At 44.5% G+C, this 27,899-nt stretch overlaps 1 protein-coding gene across 2 annotated transcripts in view; it reads left to right on the forward strand.

Moving 5' to 3' along the window:
- Positions 1-1,924: 1,924 nt before the first annotated feature.
- The window catches only part of LOC121580081 (large neutral amino acids transporter small subunit 4), a 67,409-nt gene continuing 41,434 nt past the window's right edge, over positions 1,925-27,899 (forward strand). For both annotated transcript variants that reach the window (XM_045212912.1, XM_045212913.1), the window contains exons 1-5: positions 1,925-1,978; positions 3,250-3,435; positions 15,295-15,598; positions 18,519-18,574; positions 20,547-20,623. In XM_045212912.1, the coding sequence (XP_045068847.1) occupies positions 3,276-3,435; positions 15,295-15,598; positions 18,519-18,574; positions 20,547-20,623 (597 nt within the window). In that variant the 5' untranslated portion in view covers positions 1,925-1,978; positions 3,250-3,275. The remainder of the gene's footprint in view (positions 1,979-3,249; positions 3,436-15,294; positions 15,599-18,518; positions 18,575-20,546; positions 20,624-27,899) is intronic.

Genomic DNA, 27,899 nt, shown 5'->3' on the forward strand with positions numbered 1-27,899 from the left:
CCGTAGGCTATAAACCCCTACACCCCCCGCCCTGACCCGTAAGCTATAAACCCCCTACACCTCCCGTCCTGTCCCGTAGGCTATAAACCCCTACACCCCCGTCCTGTCCCGTAGGCTATAAACCCCTACACCTCCCGTCCTGTCCCGTAAGCTATAAACCCCTACACCTCCCGTCCTGTCCCGTAAGCTATAAACCCCTACACCCCCGTCCTGTCCCGTAAGCTAAAAACCCCTACACCCCCGTCCTGTCCCGTAGGCTATAAAGCCCTACACCCCCGTCCTGTCCCGTAGGCTATAAACCCCTACACCTCCCGTCCTGTCCCGTAGGCTATAAACCCCTACACCTCCCGTCCTGTCCCGTAGGCTATAAACCCCTACACCTCCCGTCCTGTCCCGTAGGCTATAAACCCCTACACCTCCCGTCCTGTCCCGTAAGCTATAAACCCCTACACCCCCGTCCTGTCCCGTAAGCTATAAACCCCTACACCCCCGTCCTGTCCGGTAGGCTATGAACCCCTACACCCCCGTCCTGTCCCGTAGGCTATAAACCCCTACACCTCCCGTCCTGTCCCGTAAGCTATAAACCCCTACACCTCCCGTCCTGACCCGTAAGCTATAAATAGATAGATAGATAGATAGATAGATAGATAGATAGATAGATAGATAGATAGATAGATAGATAGATAGATAGATAGATAGATAGATAGATACTATAGATACTATAGATACTATAGATAGATATATACTGTAGATAGATAGATAGATAGATAGATAGATAGATAGATAGATAGATAGATAGATAGATAGATAGATAGATAGATACTATAGATACTATAGATAGATATATACTGTAGATAGATAGATAGATAGATAGATAGATAGATAGATAGATAGATAGATAGATAGATAGATAGATAGATAGATAGATACTATAGATACTATAGATACTATAGATAGATATATACTGTAGATAGATACTATAGATAGATAGATAGATAGATAGATAGATAGATAGATAGATAGATAGATAGATAGATAGATAGATAGATAGATAGATAGATAGATAGATAGATAGATAGATAGATAGATACTGTAGATATATACTGTAGATATATACTGTAGATAGATAGATAGATAGATAGATAGATAGATAGATAGATAGATAGATAGATAGATAGATAGATAGATAGATAGATACTATAGATACTATAGATAGATATATACTGTAGATAGATAGATAGATAGATAGATAGATAGATAGATAGATAGATAGATAGATAGATAGATAGATAGATAGATAGATAGATAGATAGATAGATAGATAGATAGATACTATAGATACTATAGATACTATAGATAGATATATACTGTAGATAGATAGATCGATAGATAGATAGATTGATAGATAGATAGATAGATAGATAGATAGATAGATAGATAGATAGATAGATAGATAGATAGATAGATAGATAGATAGATAAATAGATAGATAGCATTGTGTGGACATTCCAGTCTCTGCTCTGCTTTGTCTTTCTGTTGCGGTAACTTTGTTTGACTTTACCATTGTAACCCAGAACTCCCTGGAAAACAGTGCCAATTATTACTGAGTGGACTATCCTGGCTAAATAAATACAATGAAATGAAATTACTTTAATCTACTATTATAAACGTCCAGTTCCAAATCACTTTGGCTTTCTTAATCAAAACGCAATCTTCGTCAATGTATTTCCCATGCCTCGCCTCTCTGTCTCTCTCCTTTTCTCTGTGGACTCCGTGGAGGGCGACTGTGGGTGGGAGCTCTGATTGGCTGCAGCAGTGTTCCAGCAGCACCTCAGACAGCCAATAGTAAGACAGGGATGTTCTGCCGGTTTGTGGTGCGTATAAAGGCTTCCCCCTTCCAGATGCCGGTACTACTGACCAGGACCAAGGCTATCACTGCATATCAAGACAGGAACAACTCAGAAGAATTCTGAACAAGGTTTAACTTAACTTCTGTGTGTGTGTGTCTGGGTAACTTACCTGTAATCTATATAGTCATACCTGTCTTCACCCAGGGTACTGTTATTACAAACTGGCTATGCTGAATAGATTGCGATAGGTTTTAATGTTGTATGCTAATTCATGGGCTATAGAGTTACCGTTATTTCTCCCAAGTTAAGCAATAGAAGCTTGGAATAGTTTGAGAGCTCATCTTTGTAGTGTGGTGAAACCAGTTATCCCATTTATTCCTCTGGGCTTGAGGGATGTGGACGGGGGTCTAATATGAGAGGAAGAATCTGGGCCACAGAATGTATTGATACATGGTTGTTCAACAGCCTGCTGAATTCACTATCCTCTAGCTATCTAGACCATAATGAGCTAATGGTTTGGCCTGGCCAGTTTTGTCTCTGCTCCAGAGTTATGATTAGAAGAGAGCCGACGGGTCGCTGTGTGTGTTCGGTTTGTTTATCTGGCATTTGTTTGCGGTGCTTCGGATGGGATGCGCCGTTGGGCAGATCATGCATTGAGGGGGGTGTGTGTAAGAGAGAGGACGACAGGGCGGGAGAGAGAGAGAAAGAGAGAGCCAACGAGTCCAGTTTATCCTTCATCATCAGTTCCCACACTGAACAGAAGTCAGCGCGTAATTAACTCCCCCCGCTCCCCTCTTCCACACTGTAACTGAACCTCGGCTACCTCTAGACTTCAGTTAAAAACGTGTCACTGCTGTTAATGTGTAACTATCTACAATATAATCTAGAAGTGTTACCTAGGGAATTACACCAGGTCAGTGTGTATGTGTCCTATAAGGAGGGAGGAATGGGTTGAGAGAGAGAGTGTAGGGGGAGGGAGGGAAGGACTCTCACCCTCATGAAGAGCGAGAGTTGCATATGAATCACCCTGAAGGTCAAAGAACTACGTGGTCACATGGTTTCACCTTTAGAGTTGTGAGATGAAATGGAGGGAGGAGGGACGGTTCCTATAGTGTTCATGAGCAATATTAATAATACAGATACAGATGACCATGATCATCAATAAAGTACCAGTAATTAATGTAACTGTGATCATATTGAATTTTAAACAACTGCTGCCCATTGTTCAGAACTGCTGGAATACCCCCCCCCCCTCTCTCTCTCTCTCTCTCTCTCTCTTTCGCTCTTTCTCGCTCTCTCTCTCGTCTCCACAGAACTGTGAACCCTGATCTCCAGACTACTAGCTGAGGGTCTCTCGTCACTAACATTTGCTACATCCCTGTCTTCTCTTCACTCTCAGCTCTCCCCGTTCTCTCCGGTCTGGTCATGGCTCCGTCCCTGGCCACAGCGTTTGCCAGGCGGTGGTGGATGGCGGTGACAGCCATCATAGAGAACCTGCTGTTCTCAGCCGTCCTGCTGGGCTGGGGGTCACTACTCATCATGCTCAAGTCTGAAGGCTACTACTCCTACATGTGCAATGGAGAAGGTAAGAGCACAACCTCTCCTCAACCTCTCCTCAACCTCTCCTCAACCTCTCTTCATAAGGTAAAAGCACAACCTTTAATTAACTTCTCCACAAAAACTGTCTTTCACCAAACCCTCTCCTGAAAGTAGCAGTGCTCTGGTGGATGGGGGGGGGGGGCTATTGACTCAAGGAGGGGTGTTATAACATGTGAGGGGTACTAATGTGTCTAGGAGGACCCCAGGAACACTAGGAGTCTAGGAGGGAGGACCACAGGAACACTAGGTGTCTAGGAGGGAGGACCCCAGGAACACTAGGTGTCTAGGAGGGAGGACCACAGGAACACTAGGTGTCTAGGAGGGAGGACCACAGGAACACTAGGTGTCTAGGAGGGAGGACCCCAGGAACACTAGGTGTCTAGGAGGGAGGACCACAGGAACACTAGGTGTCTAGGAGGGAGGACCCCAGGAACACTAGGTGTCTAGGAGGGAGGACCACAGGAACACTAGGTGTCTAGGGAGGGAGGACCCCAGGAACACTAGGTGTCTAGGAGGGAGGACCACAGGAACACTAGGTGTCTAGGAGGGAGGACCACAGGAACACTAGGTGTCTAGGAGGGAGGACCCCAGGAACACTAGGTGTGTAGGAGGGAGGACCCCAGGAACACTAGGTGTCTAGGAGGGAGGACCACAGGAACACTAGGAGTCTAGGAGGGAGGACCCCAGGAACACTAGGTGTCTAGGAGGGAGGACCACAGGAACACTAGGTGTCTAGGAGGGAGGACCACAGGAACACTAGGTGTCTAGGAGGGAGGACCACAAGAACACTAGGTGTCTAGGAGGGAGGACCACAGGAACACTAGGTGTCTAGGAGGGAGGACCACAGGAACACTAGGTGTCTAGGAGGGAGGACCACAGGAACACTAGGTGTAGAGAAAATAACATTCCGTTCTCTGGCAACAGCTCTAGTGGACATTCCTGCAGTCAGCATGCCAATTACACACTCCCTCAAAACTGGAGACATCTGTGGCATTGTGTTGTGTGACAAAACTGCACATTTTAGAGTGGCCTTTTAATGATCATGCTGTTTAATCAGCTTCTTGATATGCCACACCTGTCAGGTGGATGGATTATCTTGGCAAATGAGAAATGCTCACTAACAGGGATGCAAATACATTTGTGCACAAAATCTTAGAGAAATAAGCCTTTTTGTGTGTTGGGATCTTTTATTCAGCTCATGAAAAATGGGACCAACACTTTACATGTTGTGTTTATATTTTTGTTCAGTATAAAATTATTTCCACGTCAGAATTAAAAAGCAATGTTGGAGTGACCAATGTAGACATTTTCAAATACAGTCCCTTCAGAAAGTATTCATACCCCTTGACTTATTCCACATGTTGTTTTGTTCCAGCCTGAATTCAAAATGGATTCAATCTGTTTTTCTCTCCCCCATCTACACACAACACCCCATAATGAGGAAGTGACTTGGTATGCATTTAGGCTGGCCATAACAAAGGGTTTGAATACTTGTTGACTCAATACATTTCAGCTTTTCATTTTTAATTAATTTGTAAAAATTTAGAAAAACCTAATTCTGCTTTGACATTATGGGGTATTGTGTGTAGGCCAGTGACAAAAAAATCTAAATTTAAGCAATTTAAAATTTTGAAAAGTCAAGGGCTGTGAATACTTTCTGAAGGCACTGTATATGCAAATAAACATTTTATATCACGGCCTGAAAGCTTTTGGACATCAGCGCAATCTTGAGGGAATCGTATTTGAGTCAGAAAAAGGATATTCATATGATAGGGAAGATATACCAAACCTTGCAGAGAGCCGAGAGCCGAGAGCCGAGAGCCGAGAGCCGAGAGCCGATCCAACTGACAACCTCTTAGAAAAAAATATGAACTATTTGAACCAAGACTTAAAAAGAACTGATATTGGCACAAGACGGAGGGAGTGTTGGGACAGAACTAACAACATTACAGTTAAGGAAAATGGACACTTAATCCAGTATAAAATGATGTATAGAATTTATTATACAGAGTCATTTCTTACGTTTAAAACTAACAATGACTCAATAATCCATGCCTTCTGAAAATGCTATGAAGTCCCAAAGTTATGGGCGGAGCTAGAAAGTTGGCTGTCAGAAGTATTACAATGTAAATGTACTTTTAATCCGTCTGTCTGCATATTTAAAGACATGGCATATGAGGGTGCAGTGAAACACCCAATGGGGTGGACCATACTTTTCTCCTCAATGCTTTTGAAACAGTGGATTAATCAAATGTATTGTTCAAAAAATATTGAAAAACGTGTGGGCTACAGAGAAAAATAGAACAGTGCAATTTGAGGCCATATGGCATAGAGTGCTGCAAGAACTGGAAAGTTCCAGGGGAGGAAGGATGAGGGGGGTGTAGTTGAGACATAGGTGATGTCCTGTAACGCTGCCATGGGAACATGGGTGATGTCCTGTAACGCTGCCATGGGAACATGTGTGATGTCCTGTAACGCTGCCATGGGAACATGTGTGATGTCCTGTAACGCTGCCATGGGAACATGTGTGATGTCCTGTAACGCTGCCATGGGAACATGTGTGATGTCCTGTAACGCTGCCATGGGAACATGTGTGATGTCCTGTAACGCTGCCATGGGAACATGTGTGATGTCCTGTAACGCTGCCATGGGAACATGTGTGATGTCCTGTAACGCTGCCATGGGAACATGTGTGATATCCTGTAACGCTGCCATGGGAACATGTGTGATATCCTGTAACGCTGCCATGGGAACATGTGTGATGTCCTGTAACGCTGCCATGGGAACATGTGTGATGTCCTGTAACGCTGCCATGGGAACATGTGTGATGTCCTGTAACGCTGCCATGGGAACATGTGTGATGTCCTGTAACGCTGCCATGGGAACATGTGTGATATCCTGTAACGCTGCCATGGGAACATGTGTGATGTCCTGTAACGCTGCCATGGGAACATGTGTGATATCCTGTAACGCTGCCATGGGAACATGTGTGATGTCCTGTAACGCTGCCATGGGAACATGTGTGATGTCCTGTAACGCTGCCATGGGAACATGTGTGATGTCCTGTAACGCTGCCATGGGAACATGTGTGATGTCCTGTAACGCTGCCATGGGAACATGTGTGATGTCCTGTAACGCTGCCATGGGAACATGTGTGATGTCCTGTAACGCTGCCATGGGAACATGTGTGATATCCTGTAACGCTGCCATGGGAACATGTGTGATATCCTGTAACGCTGCCATGGGAACATGTGTGATGTCCTGTAACGCTGCCATGGGAACATGTGTGATGTCCTGTAACGCTGCCATGGGAACATGTGTGATGTCCTGTAACGCTGCCATGGGAACATGTGTGATGTCCTGTAACGCTGCCATGGGAACATGTGTGATATCCTGTAACGCTGCCATGGGAACATGTGTGATATCCTGTAACGCTGCCATGGGAACATGTGTGATGTCCTGTAACGCTGCCATGGGAACATGTGTGATGTCCTGTAACGCTGCCATGGGAACATGTGTGATGTCCTGTAACGCTGCCATGGGAACATGTGTGATATCCTGTAACGCTGCCATGGGAACATGTGTGATATCCTGTAACGCTGCCATGGGAACATGTGTGATGTCCTGTAACGCTGCCATGGGAACATGTGTGATGTCCTGTAACGCTGCCATGGGAACATGTGTGATGTCCTGTAACGCTGCCATGGGAACATGTGTGATATCCTGTAACGCTGCCATGGGAACATGTGTGATGTCCTGTAACGCTGCCATGGGAACATGTGTGATGTCCTGTAACGCTGCCATGGGAACATGTGTGATGTCCTGTAACGCTGCCATGGGAACATGTGTGATGTCCTGTAACGCTGCCATGGGAACATGTGTGATATCCTGTAACGCTGCCATGGGAACATGTGTGATGTCCTGTAACGCTGCCATGGGAACATGTGTGATGTCCTGTAACGCTGCCATGGGAACATGTGTGATGTCCTGTAACGCTGCCATGGGAACATGTGTGATGTCCTGTAACGCTGCCATGGGAACATGTGTGATGTCCTGTAACGCTGCCATGGGAACATGTGTGATATCCTGTAACGCTGCCATGGGAACATGTGTGATGTCCTGTAACGCTGCCATGGGAACATGTGTGATGTCCTGTAACGCTGCCATGGGAACATGTGTGATGTCCTGTAACGCTGCCATGGGAACATGTGTGATGTCCTGTAACGCTGCCATGGGAACATGTGTGATGTCCTGTAACGCTGCCATGGGAACATGTGTGATGTCCTGTAACGCTGCCATGGGAACATGTGTGATATCCTGTAACGCTGCCATGGGAACATGTGTGATATCCTGTAACGCTGCCATGGGAACATGTGTGATGTCCTGTAACGCTGCCATGGGAACATGTGTGATGTCCTGTAACGCTGCCATGGGAACATGTGTGATGTCCTGTAACGCTGCCATGGGAACATGTGTGATGTCCTGTAACGCTGCCATGGGAACATGTGTGATGTCCTGTAACGCTGCCATGGGAACATGTGTGATATCCTGTAACGCTGCCATGGGAACATGTGTGATGTCCTGTAACGCTGCCATGGGAACATGTGTGATGTCCTGTAACGCTGCCATGGGAACATGTGTGATGTCCTGTAACGCTGCCATGGGAACATGTGTGATGTCCTGTAACGCTGCCATGGGAACATGTGTGATGTCCTGTAACGCTGCCATGGGAACATGTGTGATGTCCTGTAACGCTGCCATGGGAACATGTGTGATGTCCTGTAACGCTGCCATGGGAACATGTGTGATGTCCTGTAACGCTGCCATGGGAACATGTGTGATGTCCTGTAACGCTGCCATGGGAACATGTGTGATGTCCTGTAACGCTGCCATGGGAACATGTGTGATGTCCTGTAACGCTGCCATGGGAACATGTGTGATGCAGGTGTGATGCATTGATGTTTGTTGAAATTAGTTTATTATTTATGTATGTAAAAAATAATATTCATATCTAAGTTAATGTCCTTATGATCATATATTTAGACTAATTCAACTACACTGCATTCAGAGAGTATTCAGACCCCTTGACATATTGCACATGTTGTTACAGCCTGAATTCAAAATGGATCAAATAAATACCAAATCATACCCATCTACACAAAATACCCCACAATGACAAAGTGAGAACATGTTTTTAGAAATGTCTGCAAATGTTTATTGTCAAAGTAAGAAAAGAAGAGGGGATCACAACCCTTTTATTCTACAGGATAGACTATCATATCTGTTCTTCACACAGAGCTGATCCTTTATTCTACAGGATAGACTATCATATCTGTTCTACACAATACATTTCTATCTGAAAACTTTGTTACGTGTGTGAGAGGCAGAAAGACAGAGGCCAACTTTATTGTCTAAAGTCCACTGATAAACTCTTAGGAGAAGGGGATGGAGGGGGAGAGAGAGAGGAATAGAGAGATGGATGAGAGAATGTAGAGTCAGCATGTGGGAGACCGTGTGGTCTAATCAGGTATCCCATGATGCTTAGCGAGGTCTTGTGAGTCGTGGTTGGCTGTTCCACTCCAAAGGTCTGTTAAGAGGAAGTAGTCCTGGAACCCTAACCAGCTGGACTCAGCTAGAGTCAGCTACCAAATACACCTCCCTCAGCATAAACAACACAGACCTTTTACAGTCACCACCGCGTGTGTGTGTGCAGACTGACTCCCACTGGAAGTGAAATCAAAGTTCTGACGTTACTTTCTCTTCCTCTTTCATTGTTCTTTAACAACTTCTGACTTGTTCCTCACTAACTCTATACTCCCTTTCTTGTCTCTCTCTGCTCTCTCTGCTATCTCCCTGCTCTCCCTCTGCTATCTCCCTGCTGTCTCTCTGCTATCTCCCTGCTCTCTCTCTGCTATCTCCCTGCTCTCTCTCTGCTATCTCTCTGCTCTATCTCTTCTCTCTCTCTGCTCTCTCTGCTCTCCCTCTGCTCTTTCTCTGCTATCTCTCTGCTCTATCTCTTCTCTCTCTCTGCTCTATCTCTGCTCTCCCTCTGCTCTCCCTCTGCTCTCCCTCTGCTCTCCCTCTACTCTCTCTCTCTGCTCTCCCTCTGCTCTCTCTACTCTCTCCCTCTGCTCTCCCTCTGCTCTCTCTCTGCTCTCCCTCTGCTCTCCCTCTCCCTCTGCTCTCCCTCTGCTCTCCCTCTGCTCTCCCTCTGCTCTCTCTCTGCTCTCCCTCTGCTCTCCCTCTGCTCTCCCTCTCCCTCTGCTCTCCCTCTGCTCTCCCTCTGCTCTCTCTCTGCTCTCCCTCTGCTCTCCCTCTGCTCTCCCTCTCCCTCTGCTCTCCCTCTGCTCTCCCTCTCCCTCTGCTCTCCCTCTGCTCTCTCTCTGCTCTCCCTCTGCTCTCCCTCTGCTCTCCCTCTGCACTCCCTCTGCTCTCCCTCTGCTCTCCCTCTGCTCTCCCTCTGTTCTCTACTCTCTCTCTCTGCTCTCTCTCTTCTCTCTCTCTGCTCTCTACTCTCTCTCTCTGCTCTCCCTCTGCTCTCCCTCTTCTCTCTCTCTGCTCTCTCTCTGCTCTCTCTTTGCTCTCTGCTCTCTCTCCGCTCGATCTCTGCTCTACCTCATCTCTCTCTCTGCTCGCTCTCTGCTCTCCCTCTGCTCTCTCTCTCTGCTCTCTCTTTTCTCTCTCTGCTCTCCCTCTGCTCTCTCTCTGCTCTCCCTCTGCTCTCCCTCTGCTCTCCCTCTTCTCTCTCTCTGCTCGCTCTCTGCTCTAACTGCTCTCTCTGCTCACTCTCTGCTCTCTCTCTGCTCTCCCTCTGCTCTCTCTCTGCTCTCCCTCTGCTCTCCCTCTGCTCTCCCTCTTCTCTCTCTCTGCTCGCTCTCCGCTCTCTCTGCTCTCTCTCCGCTCTCCCTCCGCTCTCTCTGCTCTCTCTCCGCTCTCTCTCTACTATCTCTCTACTCTCTCTCTGCTCTCTCTCTACTCTCCCTCTACTCTCTCTGCTCTCCCTCTGCTCTCCCCCGTTCTCTCTCCACTCTCTCTCTGCTCACTCTCTACTATCTCTCTACTCTCTCTCTGCTCTCTCTCTACTCTCCCTCTACTCTCTCTGCTCTCCCTCTGCTCTCCCCCGTTCTCTCTCCACTCTCTCTCTGCTCTCCCTCTGCTCTCCCTCCGCTCTCCCTCCGCTCTCTCCACTCTCTCTCTGCTCTCCCTCTGCTCTCTCTCCGCTCTCCCTCCGCTCTCTCTGCTCTCTCTCTACTCTCTCTCTGCTCTCTCTCTACTCTCCCTCTACTCTCTCTGCTCTCCCTCTGCTCTCCCCCGTTCTCTCTCCACTCTCTCTCTGCTCTCCCTCTGCTCTCTCTCTCTCTCTCTCCACTCTCTCTCTGCTCTCCCTCTGCTTCTCTCTCTCTCTCTCTCTCTCTCTCTCTCTCTCTCTCTCTCTCTCTGCTCTCTCGCTGCTCTCTCGCTCTGTAGACTAAAGTCAATTGATCTTATTATTTCATTCCAGTCTTATTTAAAGTTGAGATGTGAAGAATGTTTTAACTCCAGAAGTGAAGAGTCACTTTTCATGTTTCTATATTTGATCAGTGGAAGTATTTTTCAAACGGAATCATAATCTATTGTTAATATGACAATAACAGCATGTTCCTGTGTATGGTATCTCTTTATACATGCATGACATTGTGCCAGAGAGGAACTCATAAAGGCCCAGTAAACCAGAGATAACATCCATGCAGAGACATGGGCTCTTTATTTTCTCTGATTATCTCTTCCTCCTCCTGTTTTTTGCTGAGAGAGGGCCTGTGGTATCAGAGAAGGGCGTGTTTTGGTGACACACACAAAAACGCAGGTTAGTGTTATCGGGGCAGGCAGGGTGTACTAAGCTGTTTCTAATCAGTTAGAGGGTGAGGGATGAGGTCACATGTGGCTGAGGTTTCCCTTGTCCAGGGATGATCAACTAGATTCAGCCGTGAACTGATCTTTTCTGGAGCAGATGGTCGGGGGGCTGGAACATAATTACAAATAATTTGTAGGCCACAAATTGACCACAAGAAGCCCCCACAGACATAATTTGAGTAAATAATAATCATTTCAAACCTTGCTTACATTTGATTATACAGTTTATGATGTCCAACAATGAAAATTCAACAAACCAAAAATATTATTTTGCTCTGAAAACTTGGGGGCTAAATAAAACCACCGCCAGTTGAGGAACCATGCCCTAGACGCGTCAGCACCTAAAGCTCAGTCTAACACCTTCCAGACAGTGTGTGTGTGCGTGCAAATGAGATCCAGCCCTGTTCTGTTTTGTCCTGTCCCAGTTTTCAGGTCTCTCTGCCACCCAACCCTCACCCAGTATTCTGAGTGTTTGGGTATTAAAGGGGTGTATTTGGGTCTTCTGAGAGCTGTAGAGTTGTTGAGTCTTTAGCAGTGGGGTGTGAAGCACGTCACAACCTTTCACAAAGACACAGCGCTCACTTAGTGCCTGTGATGAGCTGGGTGAGGAGAGGGAGGACAGGGGGAGGAGGGTAGAGGGAGGAGTGGGAGGACGGGGTTAGAGGGGAGAGGAGGGACAAGGGGAAGAGGGGGAGAGAGAGGACATGGGGAGAGGAGAGACGAGGGGGAGAGGGGGAGAGAGGACATGGGGAGAGGGAGAGACGAGGGGGAGAGGGGGAGAGGGGGAGAGAGGACATGGGGAGAGGAGGGACGAGGGGGAGAGGGGGAGAGAGAGGACATGGGGAGAGGAGGGACGAGGGGGAGAGGGGGAGAGAGGACATGGGGAGAGGAGGGACGAGGGGGAGAGGGGGAGAGGGTGAGAGAGAGGACATGGGGAGAGGAGGGACGAGAAGCTTGATCGGTTTGATGAGTGCTGTCTCTCTCTCTCTCTCTGTCTCTCTCTCTCTCTCTCTCTCTGTCTCTCTCTCTCTCTCTCTCTCTCTGTCTCTCTCTCTGTCTCTCTCTCTCTCTCTCTCTGTCTCTCTCTCTCTCTCTCTCTCTCTCTCTCTGTCTCTTTTCCTCTCTCTGTCTCTCTCTCTCTCTCTCTCTCTCTCTCTCTCTCTCTCTCTCTCTCTCTCTCTCTCTCTCTCTCTCTCTCCTACTCTCTTGCTCTCTGTCTGCCTCTCCCTCAATTCATTTCAATTAATTTTAAGGGCTTTATTGGCATGGGAAACGTATGTTAACAACGTTGCCAAAGCAAGTGAAGTAGATAGTAAACAATACATATTAACAGTAAACATTACACTCAGAAGTTCCAAAAGAATAAAGACATTTCAAATGTCATATTATGTCTACATACAGTGTTGTAACAATGTGCAAATAGTTAAAGTACTGTGGTATTTCACCCAATAGATAAGGGAGTTTTTCAAAACTGGGTTTGCTTTCAAATTCTTTGTGGATCTGTGCAATCTGAAGGAAATGTGTGTCTCTAATATGGTCATACATTTGGCAGGAGGTTAGGAAGTGCAGCTCAGTTTCCACCTCATTTTGTGGGCAGTGTGCACATAGCCTGTCTTCTCTTGAGAGCCAGGTCTGCCTACGGCGGCCTTTCTCAATAGCAAGGCTATGCTCACTGAGTCTGTACATAGTCAAAGCTTTCCTTAAGTTTGGGTCAGTCACAGTGGTCAGGTATTCTGTCACTGTGTACTCTCTGTTTAGGGCCAAATAGCATCCTAGTTTGCTCAGTTTTTTTGTTAATTCTTTCCAATGTGTCAAGTAATTATCTTTTAGTTTTCACATGATTTGGTTGGGTCTAAATGTGTAGCAGTCCTGGGGCTCTGTGGGGTCTGTTTGTGTTTGTGAACAGAGCCCCAGGACCAGCTTGCTTAGGGGACTCTTCTCCAGGTTCTTCTCTCTGTAGGTGATGGCTTTGTTATGGAAGGTTTGGGAATCGCTTCCTTTTAAGTGGTTATAGAATTTAACGGCTCTTTTCTGGATTTTGATAATTAGCGGGTATCGGCCTAATTCTGCTCTGCATGCATTATTTGGTGTTTTTCGTTGTACACTGAGGATATTTTTGCTGAATTCTGCATGCAGGCTCTCAATTTGGTGTTTGTCCCATTTTGTGAATTCTTGGTTGGTGAGCGGACCCCAGACCTCACAACCATAAACGGCAATGGGTTCTATAACTGATTCAAGTATTTTTTAGCCAGATCCTAATTGGTATGTTGAATTTTATGTTCCTTTTGATGACATAGAAGGCCCTTTTTGCCTTGTCTCTCAGATCATTCACAGCTTTGTGGAAGTTACCTGTGGCGCTGATGTTTAGGCCGAGGTATGTATAGTTTTTTGTGTGCTCTAGGGCAACGGTGTCTAGATGGAATTTGTATTTGTGGTCCTGGCAACTGGACCTTTTTTGGAACACCATTATTTGTATCTTACTGATATTTACTGTCAGGGCCCAGGTCTGACAGAATCTGTGCAGAAGATCTAGGTGCTGCTGTAGGCCCTCCTTGGTTGGGGACAGAAGCACCAGATCATCAGCAAACATTAGACATTTGACTTCAGATTCTAGTAGGGTGAGGCCGGGTGCTGCAGACTGTTCTAGTGCCCTCGCCAATTTGTTGATATATATGTTGAAGAGGGTGGGGCTTAAACTGCATCCCTGTCTCACCCCACGGCCCTGTGGAAAGACGTGTGTTTTTTGCCAATTTTAACCGCACACTTGTTGTTTGTGTACATGGATTTTATAATGTCGTATGTTTTTCCCCCAACCCCACTTTCCATCAATTTGTATAGCAGACTCTCATGCCAAATTGTGAAATCCACAAAGCATGAGAAGACTTTGACTTTGTTTTGTTTTGTTTGTCAATTAGGGTAATTTGGTAAAAAGCCAATTTTACATTTGCTCAGTACATTGCTTTCACTGAGGAATTGAACTAGTCTGCTGTTAATGATAATGCAGAGTATTTTCCCAAGGTTGCTGTTGACACATATCCCACGGTAGTTATTGGGGTCAAATTTGTCTCCACTTTTGTGGATTGGGGTGATCAGTCCTTGGTTCCAAATACTGGGGAAGATACCAGAGTAGAATATGATGTTAAAGAGTTTAAGTATAGCCAATTAGAATTTGGTCTGTATATTTTATCATTTCATTGAGGATACCATCAACACCACAGGTCTTTTTGGGTTGGAGAAGTGGTTTACCCATACATCTCCGTTTTGGATAGCTCTTCTTGTTGTTGTTTGTTTAGTGTTGTCCAATTTTACCAGAAGTGGTTAGTCTATGGATTATTCAATTACATAGGGTGGCAGGTAGCGTAGTGGGTAAGAGCGTTGTGCCAGTAACCGAAAGGTCGCTGGTTCTAATCCCCGAGCCTCCTAGGTGAAAAATCTGTCGATGTGCCCTTAAGCAAGGCACTTAACCCTAATTGCTCCTGTAAGTCGCTCTGGATAAGAGCGTCTGCTAAATGACTAAAATGTAAATGTAAATGTAACATAGAGCTGATTTCTGACATGCTGTTCCTTCTTTTTTTCTTTCTCTCTCTCTCGCTCACTCACTCACTCACTCTCTCTCTCTCTCTCTCTCTCTCTCTCTCTCTCTACTCACTCACTCACTCACTCTCTCTCTCTCTCTCTCTCTCTCTCTCTCTCTCTCTCTCTCTCTCTCTCTCTCTCTCTCTCTCTCTCTCTCTCTCTCTCTCTCTCTCTCTGTCTCTCTCTCTCTCTCTCTCTGTCTCTCTCTCTCTGTCTCTCTCTCTCTGTCTCTCTCTCTGTCTCTCTCTCTCTCTCTCTCTCTCTCTCTCTCTCTCTCTCTCATTTCTTGGTTGCACTACACCTGTGTTAGTTAATGTGTTGTCTTCTCACCTTAAGATTCCGATACTGACACACCCTCCCTCCCTCCCTCCCCCTCTAGGTAACCACACCTCCTCCAACCTGTCCGTCTCCCTCCCCCCACCAGGGGGCGATGATGACTACAGTGATTACTACTCTGAGGCTGAGGGTGTGGTGGGGCTGGGGGAGGGGGTAGAGATGAGGCCCCTGGCCCCCCGGGACCCAGACGGCCCCATGAGGATGAACGGCTGGCTGATCTGTAAGGACCAGGATGAGATGTTGAACCTGGCCTTCACCGTGGGATCATTTCTCCTCTCAGCCATCACTCTGCCGCTGGGCATCGTCATGGACAAATATGGACCACGCAACCTACGACTGCTGGGCAGGTAGGAGAGAGGGAGAGGAGGAGGGACAGGGGGTGGAGGGGGGGACTGAGTTCAGTTTGAGTTGGTTTAAATGGTTAAACAGGTGTGAGTTGACATGGTATTATAAACTGGGTGGTTCCAGTCCTGAATGCTGTCTGACAGCCGTGGTATATCAGAGCGTATACCACAGATATGGCAAAACAAATATTTTGACTGCTCTAATTACCTTGGTAACCAGCTAGGTGCACACTCTTGGCATTCTCTCAACCAGCTTCACCTGGAATGCTTTTCCAACAGTCTTGAAGGAGTTCCCACATATGATGAGCACTTGTTGGCTGCTTTTCCTTCACTCTGCAGTCCGACTCATCCCAAACCATCTCAATTTGGTTGAGGTCGGGTGATTGTGGAGGCCAGGTCATCTGATGCAGCACTCCATCACTCTCCTTCTTGGTCAAATAGCCCTTACACAGCCTGGAGGTGTGTGTTGGGTCATTGTCCTGTTGAAAAACTAATATTAGTCCCACTAAGCGCACACCAGATGGGATGGCGTATCGCTGCAGAATGCTGTGGTAGCCATGCTGGTTAAGTGTGCCTTGAATTCTAAATAAATCACAGACCATGTCACCAGCAAAGCACCCCCACACCACAACACCTCCTCCTCCATGCTTTACGGTGGGAAATACACATGCGGAGATCATCCGTTCACCTACTCTGCGTCTCACAAAGACGCAGCAGTTGTAACCAAAAATCTCAAATTTGGACTCATCAGACCAAAGGACAGATTTCCACCGGTCTAATGTCCATTGCTCGTGTTTCTTGGCCTAAGCAAGTCTCTTATTATTGGTGTCCTTTAGTAGTGGTTTCTTTGCAGCAATTCGACCATAAAGGCCTGATTCACACAGTCTCCTCTGAACAGTTGATGTTGAGATGTGTCTGTTACTTGAACTCTGTGAAGCATTTATTTGGGCTGCAATTTCTGAGGCTGGTAACTCTAATGAACTTATCCTCTGCAGCAGAGGTAACTCTGGGTCTTCCTTTCCTGTGGCGGTCCTCATGAGAGCCAGTTTCATCATAGCGCTTGATGGTTTTTGCGACTGCACATGAAGAAACTTTCAAAGTTCTTGAAATGTTCCGTATTTACTGACCTTCATGTCTTAAAGTAATGATGGACTGTCATTTCTCTTTGCTTATTTGAGCTGTTCTTGTGATAATATGGACTTGGTCTTTTAACAAATAGGGCTATCTTCTGTATACCCCCCTACCTTGTCACAACACAACTGATTGGCTCAAACGCATTAAGAAGGAAAGAAATTCCACAAATTAACTTTTAACAAGGCACACCTGTTAATTGAAATGCATTCCAGGTGACTACCTCATGAAGCTGGTTGAGAGAATGCCAAGAGTGTGTAAAGCTGTCATCAAGGCAAACGGTGGCTACTTTGAAGAATCTCAAATATAATATATTTATATATCGATTTGTTTAACACTTTTTTGGTTACTACATGATTCCATATGTGTTATTTCATAGTTTTGATGTCTTCACTATTATTCTACAATGTAGAAAATAGTAAAAACTAAGAAAAACCCTTGAATGAGAAGGTGTGTCCAAACTTTTGACAGGGACTGTATATTTATGTATGGTTATGTATGATATTGATGTATAGTTATATATGATGTTGATGTATGGTTATATATTATATTGATGTATGTTATATATGATAATCATGTATGGTTATTTATGATTTTGACGTAAATTGATGTATGGTTATATTTTATGTTGATGTATGGTTATATATGATATTGATATATATTGACGTGTGGTTATATATGATAGTGATATATATTGATGTATGGTTATATTTTATGTTGATGTATGGTTATGTATGATATTGATGTATTGTCTAATGTATTAAAGTATGGTTATATATGATATTGATGTATTGTCTAATGTATTGATGTATGGTTATATGATATTGATGTATTGTCTAATGTGTTGATGTATGGTTATGTATGATATTGATGTATTGTCTAATGTATTGATGTATGTTATTGATGTATTGTCTAATGCATTGATGTATGGTTATATATTATATTGACGTGTGGTTATATATGATATTTATATATATTGATGTATGGTTATGTATGATATTGATGTATTGTGTAATGTATTGATGTATTGTCTAATGTATTGATGTAAGGTTATATATGATATTGATGTATTGTCTAATGTGTTGATGTATGGTTATATATGATATTTATATATATTGATGTATGGTTATGTATGATATTGATGTATTGTCTAATGTATTGATGCATTGTCTAATGTATTGATGTATGGTTATATATGATATTGATGTATTGTCTAATGTATTGATGTATGGTTATGTATGATATTGATGTATTGTCTAATGTATTGATGTATGGTTATATATGATATTTATATATATTGATGTATGGTTATGTATGATATTGATGTATTGTCTAATGTATTGATGCATTGTCTAATGTATTGATGTATGGTTATATATGATATTGATGTATTGTCTAATGTATTGATGTATGGTTATGTATGATATTGATGTATTGTCTAATGTATTGATGTATGGTTATATATGATATTGATGTATTGTCTAATGTATTGATGTATTGTCTGTATGGTTATATATGATATTGATGTATTGTCTAATGTATTGATGTATGGTTATATATGATATTGATGTATTGTCTAATGTATTGATGTATTGTCTGTATGGTTATGTATGATATTGATGTATTGTCTAATGTATTGATGTATGGTTATATATGATATTGATGTATTGTCTAATGTATTGATGTATTGTCTGTATGGTTATGTATGATATTGATGTATTGTCTGATGTATTGATGTATATATGATATTGATGTATATATGATATTGATGTATTGTCTGTGTGTATTCCAGTGCATGTTTCTCCTTCTCCTGTCTCCTCATCGCCTACGGAGCATACAACCCTGATGGTGAGTAGACTACCTACCGGACAGTACCATGTCACCAAACTACCATATCACTATCACTACCTCACCTAGCTACCATATCACTATCACTACATCACCTAGCTACCATATCACCTAGCTACCATATCACTATCACTACATCACCTAGCTACCATATCACCTAGCTACCATATCACCTAGCTACCATATCACTATCACTACATCACCTAGCTACCATATCACCTAGCTACCATATAACCTAGCTACGAAATCACGTAGCTACCATATCACTATATCACCATATCAGCATATCAGCGAGCTACCATATCAACTAGCTACCATAACATCTAGCTATCATATCACCATATCAGCATATCACCTAGTTGCCATATAACTCTGCTACCAAATCACGTAGCTACTATATCAACATATAACCATAACACCTAGCTACCATGTCACCTAGCTATTATATCACAATATCAACTTTCTACCGTATAACCTAGCTAACAAATCACGCAGCTACCATATCACTATATCACCACATCAACATATCACCTAGCTACCATATCACCTAGTTACCATATCAACTAGCTAGCATAACACCTAGCTACCATATCACTATCAATATATCACCATATCACCTAGCTACTGTATCACCTAAGTACCTTATCACCTAGCTACCATATCAAATAGTAACCATATCACAATCACTATATCACATAGCGACCATATCACCTATCTACCATATCACCTAGCTGCCATATGACCTAGCTATCATATCACCATATCAACATATCACTTAGCTCTTATATCACCTATCTACCATATCACCTAGCTACCATATCACCTAGCTATCATATCACCTAGCTGCCATATGACCTAGCTATCATATCACCATATCAACATATCACTTAGCTCTTATATCAACTAGCTACCATAACATCTAGCTACCATATCGCTATATCACCATATCAACATATCACCTTGCTACCATATCAATATATCACCTAGCTGCCATATCACCTAGCTACCATATCACCTAGCTACCATATCACCTAGCTACCATATCACTATCACCATATCATCATTTGACCTAACTACCATGTCACCTAGCAACCATATCCCCTAGCTACCATATCACCTAACTACCATATTACCTATCTACCAAATCACTATCACTATATCTCCATATCATCATATCACCTAGCTACTATATCAATTTGCTACCATATCACCTAGCTATCATATCACCATATCAACATATCACCTAGCTACCATATAACCTAGCTACCAAATCACATAGCTACCATATCACTATGTCCCCATATCAACATATCACCTAGCTACCATATCAACTAGCTACCATATACTTAGCTACCATATCCCATAGCTACCATATCACTATCACCTAGCCACCATACCAACTAGCTACCATATCACCTAGCTGCCATATCACCTAGTTACCATATCACCTAACTACCATATCACCAAGCTGCAATATCACCTAGCTACCATATCAACATATCACTTAGCTACCATATCACCTAGCTATCATATCACCTTGCTACCATGTCACCTAGCTACCATATCAGCTAGCTACCATATCAACATATCAACTAGCTACCTTATCACCTTGCTACCATGTCACCTATCTACCATATCAGCTTATCACCATATCACCTAGCTACCATGTCACCTAGTTACCATATCACCTAGCTACCATATCACTATGAACATGTGTGTTGGTGTGTGGGTGTGTATATCTGAAGTGTGTGTACGTGTGTGTGTGTGTGTACGTGTGTGTGTGTGTGTGTGTGTGTGTCTGTGTGTATACGTGTGTGTGTGTGTTTGTTTGTGTGTGTGTGTGTCTGTGTGTATACGTGTGTGTGTGTGTGTGTGTGTCTGTGTGTATACTTGTGTGTGTGTGTCTGTGTGTATACGTGTGTGTGTGTGTGTTTGTGTGTGTGTCTGACGGTGTCTCCATCTTCCTCCACAGAGCTGTCTGTCCTCATCTTCATCGCTCTGACGTTCAACGGCTTTGGAGGCATGTGCATGACCTTCACCTCCCTCACGGTAAGAGTGTGTGTATAGTACGCGTCTCTTTGTGAGTGTGTGTTCAGTTCAGATTTCTCCATATTCACTGTGACGTGTGGGTGTGTTTTGCATATTGTGTGTCATTCGGCCTGTTGTTATAATTTAGTTTCTCTTTTTCATCACACAAACCCATATCACCTAGATACCATATCATTTTTTTTCATCACACAAACACTACTGTTTCCTCTCTCCCTCCCTCTCCCTCTGGCCTGGCGCCCTGTCTCCTGTCCTGTGGTCGTGTTTTGGCCGCCCGCTGGGAGGGAGGGATAGAGGGATAGAGGGAGAGAGTGGAGAAAGAGAGAAAGGGAGAACGTTTATTATCACTGTCCCAGTACTTCTCTCCCCCGTTGCTTTGAACAACAACAACACAGACTTGCTCCAACTCTCTTTCGCTCTCTCTCTCCCTCTCCCTCTCTCCCACATATCTGAATTCTTAATTTAGATCCACAATGAAACATTGTAGCATTCAAGGACAGACAAACACAGAGAGGGGGGAGAAGTGACAACCTCCCATCCTCCCAAATATTCAGTCGTTTTAGAGTTTATAGTCTGATACAGAGGTAAAGAGAGAGAGAGGTGAAAGAGAGAAGGGAGAGAGGGGGAAGAGAGAAGGAAGAGAGGGGGAAGAGAGACAATGGGTGGTCTAAATGTAAGATTCACACAGGGTCACATGGTCACAGTGTTGGGGAGTAATGTACTAGTAATGTACAACTAGACATTTAATAACTAAATTTTCCAGTAGCTTGGTGGCAGTTGAACTAAATTCAAATCTAGGTAGTGTTTTCAGTAGTTAATGACTGTTTTACCATGTAGCGGCGTAGCTAACTACTGGAACTACACACTACTGTTTTACCATGTAGCGGCGTAGCTAACTACTGGAACTACACACTACTGTTTTACCATGTAGCGGCGTAGCTAACTACTGGAACTACACACTACTGTTTTACCATGTAGCGGCGTAGCTAACTACTGGAACTACACACTACTGTTTTACCATGTAGCGGTGTAGCTAACTACTGGAACTACACACTACTGTTTTACCATGTAGCGGCGTAGCTAACTACTGGAACTACACACTACTGTTTTACCATGTAGCGGTGTAGCTAACTACTGGAACTACGTACTACTGTTTTACCATATAGCGGCGTAGCTAACTACTGGAACTACACACTACTGTTTTACCATGTAGCGGTGTAGCTAACTACTGGAACTACACACTACTGTTTCACCATGTAGCGGTGTAGCTAACTACTGTAACTACACACTACTGTTTTACCATGTAGCGGTGTAGCTAACTACTGGAACTACACACTACTGTTTTACCATGTAGCGGTGTAGCTAACTACTGGAACTACACACTACTGTTTTACCATGTAGCGGTGTAGCTAACTACTGGAACTACGTACTACTGTTTTACCATGTAGCGGTGTAGCTAACTACTGGAACTACACACTACTGTTTTACCATGTAGCGGTGTAGCTAACTACTGGAACTACACACTACTGTTTTACCATGTAGCGGTGTAGCTAACTACTGGAACTACACACTACTGTTTTACCATGTAGCGGTGTAGCTAACTACTGGAACTACGTACTACTGTTTTACCATGTAGCGGCGTAGCTAACTACTGGTACTACGTACTACTGTTTTACCATGTAGCGGTGTAGCTAACTACTGGAACTACACACTACTGTTTTACCATGTAGCGGTGTAGCTAACTACTGGAACCACACACTACTGTTTTACCATGTAGCGGTGTAGCTAACTACTGGAACTACACACTACTGTTTTACCATGTAGCGGCGTAGCTAACTACTGGAACTACGTACTACTGTTTTACCATGTAGCGGCGTAGCTAACTACTGGAACTACGTACTACTGTTTTACCATGTAGCGGCGTAGCTAACTACTGGAACTACACACTACTGTTTTACCATGTAGCGGTGTAGCTAACTACTGGAACTACACACTACAGTTTTACCATGTAGCGGTGTAGCTAACTACTGGAACTACACGCTACTGTTTTACCATGTAGCGGTGTAGCTAACTACTGGAACTACACATTACTGTTTTACCATGTAGCGGTGTAGCTAACTACTGGAACTACACACTACTGTTTTACCATGTAGCGGTGTAGCTAACTACTGGAACTACACACTACTGTTTTACCATGTAGCGGTGTAGCTAACTACTGGAACTACGTACTACTGTTTTACCATGTAGCGGTGTAGCTGACTACTGGAACTACACACTACTGTTTTACCATGTAGCGGTGTAGCTAACTACTGGAACTACACACTACTGTTTTACCATATAGCGGTGTAGCTAACTACTGGAACTACACGCTACTGTTTTACCATGTAGCGGCGTAGCTAACTACTGGAACTACACACTACTGTTTTACCATGTAGCGGTGTAGCTAACTACTGGAACTACACACTACTGTTTTACCATGTAGCGGTGTAGCTAACTACTGGAACTACACACTACTGTTTTACCATGTAAATCAAATCAAATCAAATTTTATTGGCCACATGCGCCGAATACAACAGGTGCAGACATTACAGTGAAATGCTTACTTACAGCCCTTAACCAACAGTGCATTTATTTTTAACAAAAAAGTACAAATAAAACAACAACAAAAAAAGTGTTGAGAAAAAAAGAGCAGAAGTAAAATAAAATAACAGTAGGGAGGCTATATATACACAGGGGTGCAGAGTCAATGTGCGGGGGCACCGGCTAGTTGAGGTAGTTGAAGTAATATGTACATGTGGGCAGAGTTAAAGTGACTATGCATAAATAATTAACAGAGTAGCAGCAGCGTAAAAGGATGGGGTGGGGGGGCAGTGCAAATAGTCTGGGTAGCCATGATTAGCTGTTCAGGAGTCTTATGGCTTGGGGGTAGAAGCTGTTGAGAAGTCTTTTGGACCTAGAATTGGCACTCCGGTACCGTTTGCCGTGCGGTAACAAAGAGAACAGTCTATGACTAGGGTGGCTGGAGTCTTTGACAATTTTGAGGGCTTTCCTCTGACACCGCCTGGTATAGAGGTCCTGGATGGCAGGAAGCTTGGCCCCAGTGATGTACTGGGCTGTACGCACTACCCTCTGTAGTGCCTTGCGGTCGGAGGCCAAGCAGTTGCCATACCAGGCGGTGATGCAACCAGTCAGGATGCTCTCGATGGTGCAGCTGTAGATTTTTTTGAGGATCTGAGGACCCATGCCAAATCTTTTCAGTCTCCTGAGGGGGAATAGGCTTTGTTGTGCCCTCTTCACGACTGTCTTGGTGTGTTTGGACCATGATAGTTCGTTGGTGATGTAGACACCAAGGAACTTGAAGCTCTCAACCTGTTCCACTACAGCCCCGTCGATGAGAATGGGGGTGTGCTCAGTCCTCTTTTTTTTCCTGTAGTCCACAATCATCTCCTTTGTCTTGGTCACGTTGAGGGAGAGGTTGTTGTCCTGGCACCACACGGCCAGGTCTCTGACCTCCTCCCTATAGGCTGTCTCATCGTTGTCGGTGATCAGGCCTACCACTGTTGTGTCGTCGGCAAACTTAATGATGGTGTTGGAGTCGTGCCTGGCCATGCAGTCATGGGTGAACAGGGAGTACAGGAGGGGACTGAGCACGCACCCCCTGAGGGGCCCCCCATGTTGAGGATCAGTGTGGCAGATGTGTTGTTACCTACCCTTACCACTTGGGGGCGGCCTGTCAGGAAGTCCAGGATCCAGTTGCAGAGGGAGGTGTTTAGTCCCAGGATCCTTAGCTTAGTGATGAGCTTTGAGGGCACTATGGTGTTGAATGCTGAGCTGTAGTCAATGAATAGCATTCTCACGTAGGTGTTCCTCTTGTCCAGGTGGGAAAGGGCAGTGTGGAGTGCAATAGAGATTGCATCATCTGTGGATCTGTTGGGGCGGTATGCAAATTGGAGTGGGTCTAGGGTTTCTGGGATAATGCTGTTGATGTGAGCCATGACCAGCCTTTCGAAGCACTTCATGGCTACAGATGTCAGTGCTACGGGTCGGTAGTCATTTAGGCAGGTTATCTTAGAGTCCTTGGGCACGGGGACTATGGTGGTCTGCTTGAAACATGTTGGTATTACAGACTCAGTCAGGGACATGTTGAAAATATCAGTGAAGACACTTGCCAGTTGGTCAGCACATGCTCGGAGTACACGTCCTGGTAATCCGTCTGGCCCTGCGGCCTTGTGAATGTTGACCTGCTTAAAAGTCTTACTCACATCGGCTACGGAGAGCGTGATCACATAGTCATCCGGAACAGCTGGTGCTCTCATGCATGCTTCAGTGTTGCTTGCCTCGAAGCGAGCATAGAAGTGGTTTAGCTCGTCTGGAAGTCTTGTGTCACTGGGCAGCTCACGGCTGTGCTTCCCTTTGTAGTCTGTAATTGTTTTCAAGCCCTGCCACATCCGACGAGCATCAGAGCCAGTGTAGTATGATTCAATCTTAGTCCTGTATTGACTCTTTGCCTGTTTGATGGTTCGTCGGAGGGCATAGCGGGATTTCTTATAAGCGTCCGGGTTAGAGTTCCGCTCCTTGAAAGCAGCAGCTCTACCCTTTAGCTCAGTGCGGATGTTTCCTGTAATCCATGGCTTCTGGTTGGGGTATATACGTACGGTCACTGTGGGGACGACATCATCGATGCACTTATTGATGAAGCCAGTGACTGATGTGGTGTACTCCTCAATGCTATCTGAAGAATCCCGGAACATGTTCCAGTCTGTGCTAGCAAAACTGTCATGTAGCTTAGCATCTGTGTCATCTGACCACTTTTTTATTAACCGAGTCACTGGTGCTTCCTGCTTTAGTTTTTGCTTATAAGCAGGAATCAGGAGGATAGAGTTATGGTCAGATTTGCCAAATGGAGGGCGAGGGAGAGCTTTGTATGTGTCTCTGTGTGTGGAGTAAAGGTGGTCTAGAGTTTTTTTTCCTCTGGTTACACATTTAACATGCTGGTAGAAATTAAGTAGAACGGATTTAAGTTTCCCTGCATTAAAGTCCCCGGCCAATAGGAGCGCTGCATCTGGATGAGCGTTTTCCTGTTTAGTTATGGCCTTATACAGCTCATTGAGTGCAATCTTAATGCCAGCATTGGTTTGTGGTGGTAAATAGACAGCTATGAAAAATATAGATGAAAACTCTCTTGGTAAATAGTGTGGTCTACAGCTTATCATAAGATACTCTACCTCAGGCGAGCAAAACCTCGAGACTTCCTCAGTATTTGATTTTGTGCACCAGCTGTTGTTTACAAATATACACAGACCGCCACCCCTTGTCTTACCGGAGTCAGCCGTTCTATCCTGCCGATGTAGCGTATAGCCCGCTAGCTGTATGTTATCCATGTCGTCGTTCAGCCACGACTCGGTGAAACATAAGATATTACAGTTTTTTATGTCCCGTTGGTAGGATAACCGTAATCTTAGGTCATCCAATTTGTTCTCCAATGATTGAAGATTGGCTAATAGGATTGATGGAAGAGGCAGTTTACTCGCTTGCCGTCGGATCCTTACAAGGCACCCCGACCTACGTCCACGATATCTCAGTCTCTTCCTCATGCGAATGACGGGGATTTGGGCCTTGTCGGGTGTCTGTAGGATATCCTTCGCGGCCACCTCGTTGAAGAAAAAATCTTCGTCCAATACGAGGTGAGTAATCGCTGTCCTGATATCCAGAAGCTCTTTTTGGTTATAAGAGACGATGGCAGAAACATTATGTACAAAATAAATTACAAATAACGCGGAAAAACACACATAATAGTACAATTGGGTAGAGGGCTGTAAAACGGCAGCCATCTTCTCCGGCGCGGTGTAGCTAACTACTGGAACTACACATTCCTGTTTTACCATGTAGCGGCGTAGCTAACTACTGGAACTACACATTCCTGTTTTACCATGTAGCGGTGTAGCTAACTACTGGAACTACACACTACTGTTTTACCATGTAGCGGTGTAGCTAACTACTGGAACTACACACTACTGTTTTACCATGTAGCGGTGTAGCTAACTACTGGAACTACACACTACTGTTTTACCATGTAGCGGTGTAGCTAACTACTGGAACTACACACTACTGTTTTACCATGTAGCGGTGTAGCTAACTACTGGAACTACACACTACTGTTTTACCATGTAGCGGTGTAGCTAACTACTGGAACTACACACTACTGTTTTACCATGTAGCGGTGTAGCTAACTACTGGAACTACACACTTCTGTTTTACCATGTAGCGGTGTAGCTAACTACTGGAACTACACACTACTGTTTTACCATGTAGCGGCATAGCTAACTACTGGAACTACACACTACTGTTTTACCATGTAGCGGTGTAGCTAACTACTGGAACTACACACTACTGTTTTACCATGTAGCGGTGTAGCTAACTACTGGAACTACACACTACTGTTTTACCATGTAGCGGTGTAGCTAACTACTGGAACTACACACTACTGTTTTACCATGTAGCGGTGTAGCTAACTACTGGAACTACACACTACTGTTTTACCATGTAGCGGTGTAGCTAACTACTGGAACTACACGCTACTGTTTTACCATGTAGCGGTGTAGCTAACTACTGGAACTACACACTACTGTTTTACCATGTAGCGGTGCAGCTAACTACTGGAACTACACACTACTGTTTTACCATGTAGCGGCGTAGCTAACTACTGGAACTACACACTACTGTTTTACCATGTAGCGGTGCAGCTAACTGCTGGAACTACACACTACTGTTTTACCATGTAGCGGCGTAGCTAACTACTGGAACTACACACTACTGTTTTACCATGTAGCGGTGTAGCTAACTACTGGAACTACACACTACTGTTTTACCATGTAGCGGCGTAGCTAACTACTGGAACTACACACTACTGTTTTACCATGTAGCGGCGTAGCTAACTACTGGAACTACACACTACTGTTTTACCATGTAGCGGTGCAGCTAACTGCTGGAACTACACACTACTGTTTTACCATGTAGCGGTGCAGCTAACTGCTGGAACTACACACTACTGTTTTACCATGTAGCGGTGCAGCTAACTACTGGAACTACACACTACTGTTTTACCATGTAGCGGTGCAGCTAACTGCTGGAACTACACACTACTGTTTTGGCTAAAATAAAATAAAATATGGGTGAAGTAGGAATTTCCTTTATTTTTCAGCATCAGACCTGCCTAATTCTTACTTGAAACATCATTTTTGTGTTTAATAAGCTAAACTACACATACTGTTAACATATG

This window comes from Coregonus clupeaformis, unplaced genomic scaffold, assembly GCF_020615455.1.
Source record: "Coregonus clupeaformis isolate EN_2021a unplaced genomic scaffold, ASM2061545v1 scaf0063, whole genome shotgun sequence".
In the NCBI taxonomy this organism is placed as follows: Eukaryota; Metazoa; Chordata; class Actinopteri; order Salmoniformes; family Salmonidae; genus Coregonus; species Coregonus clupeaformis.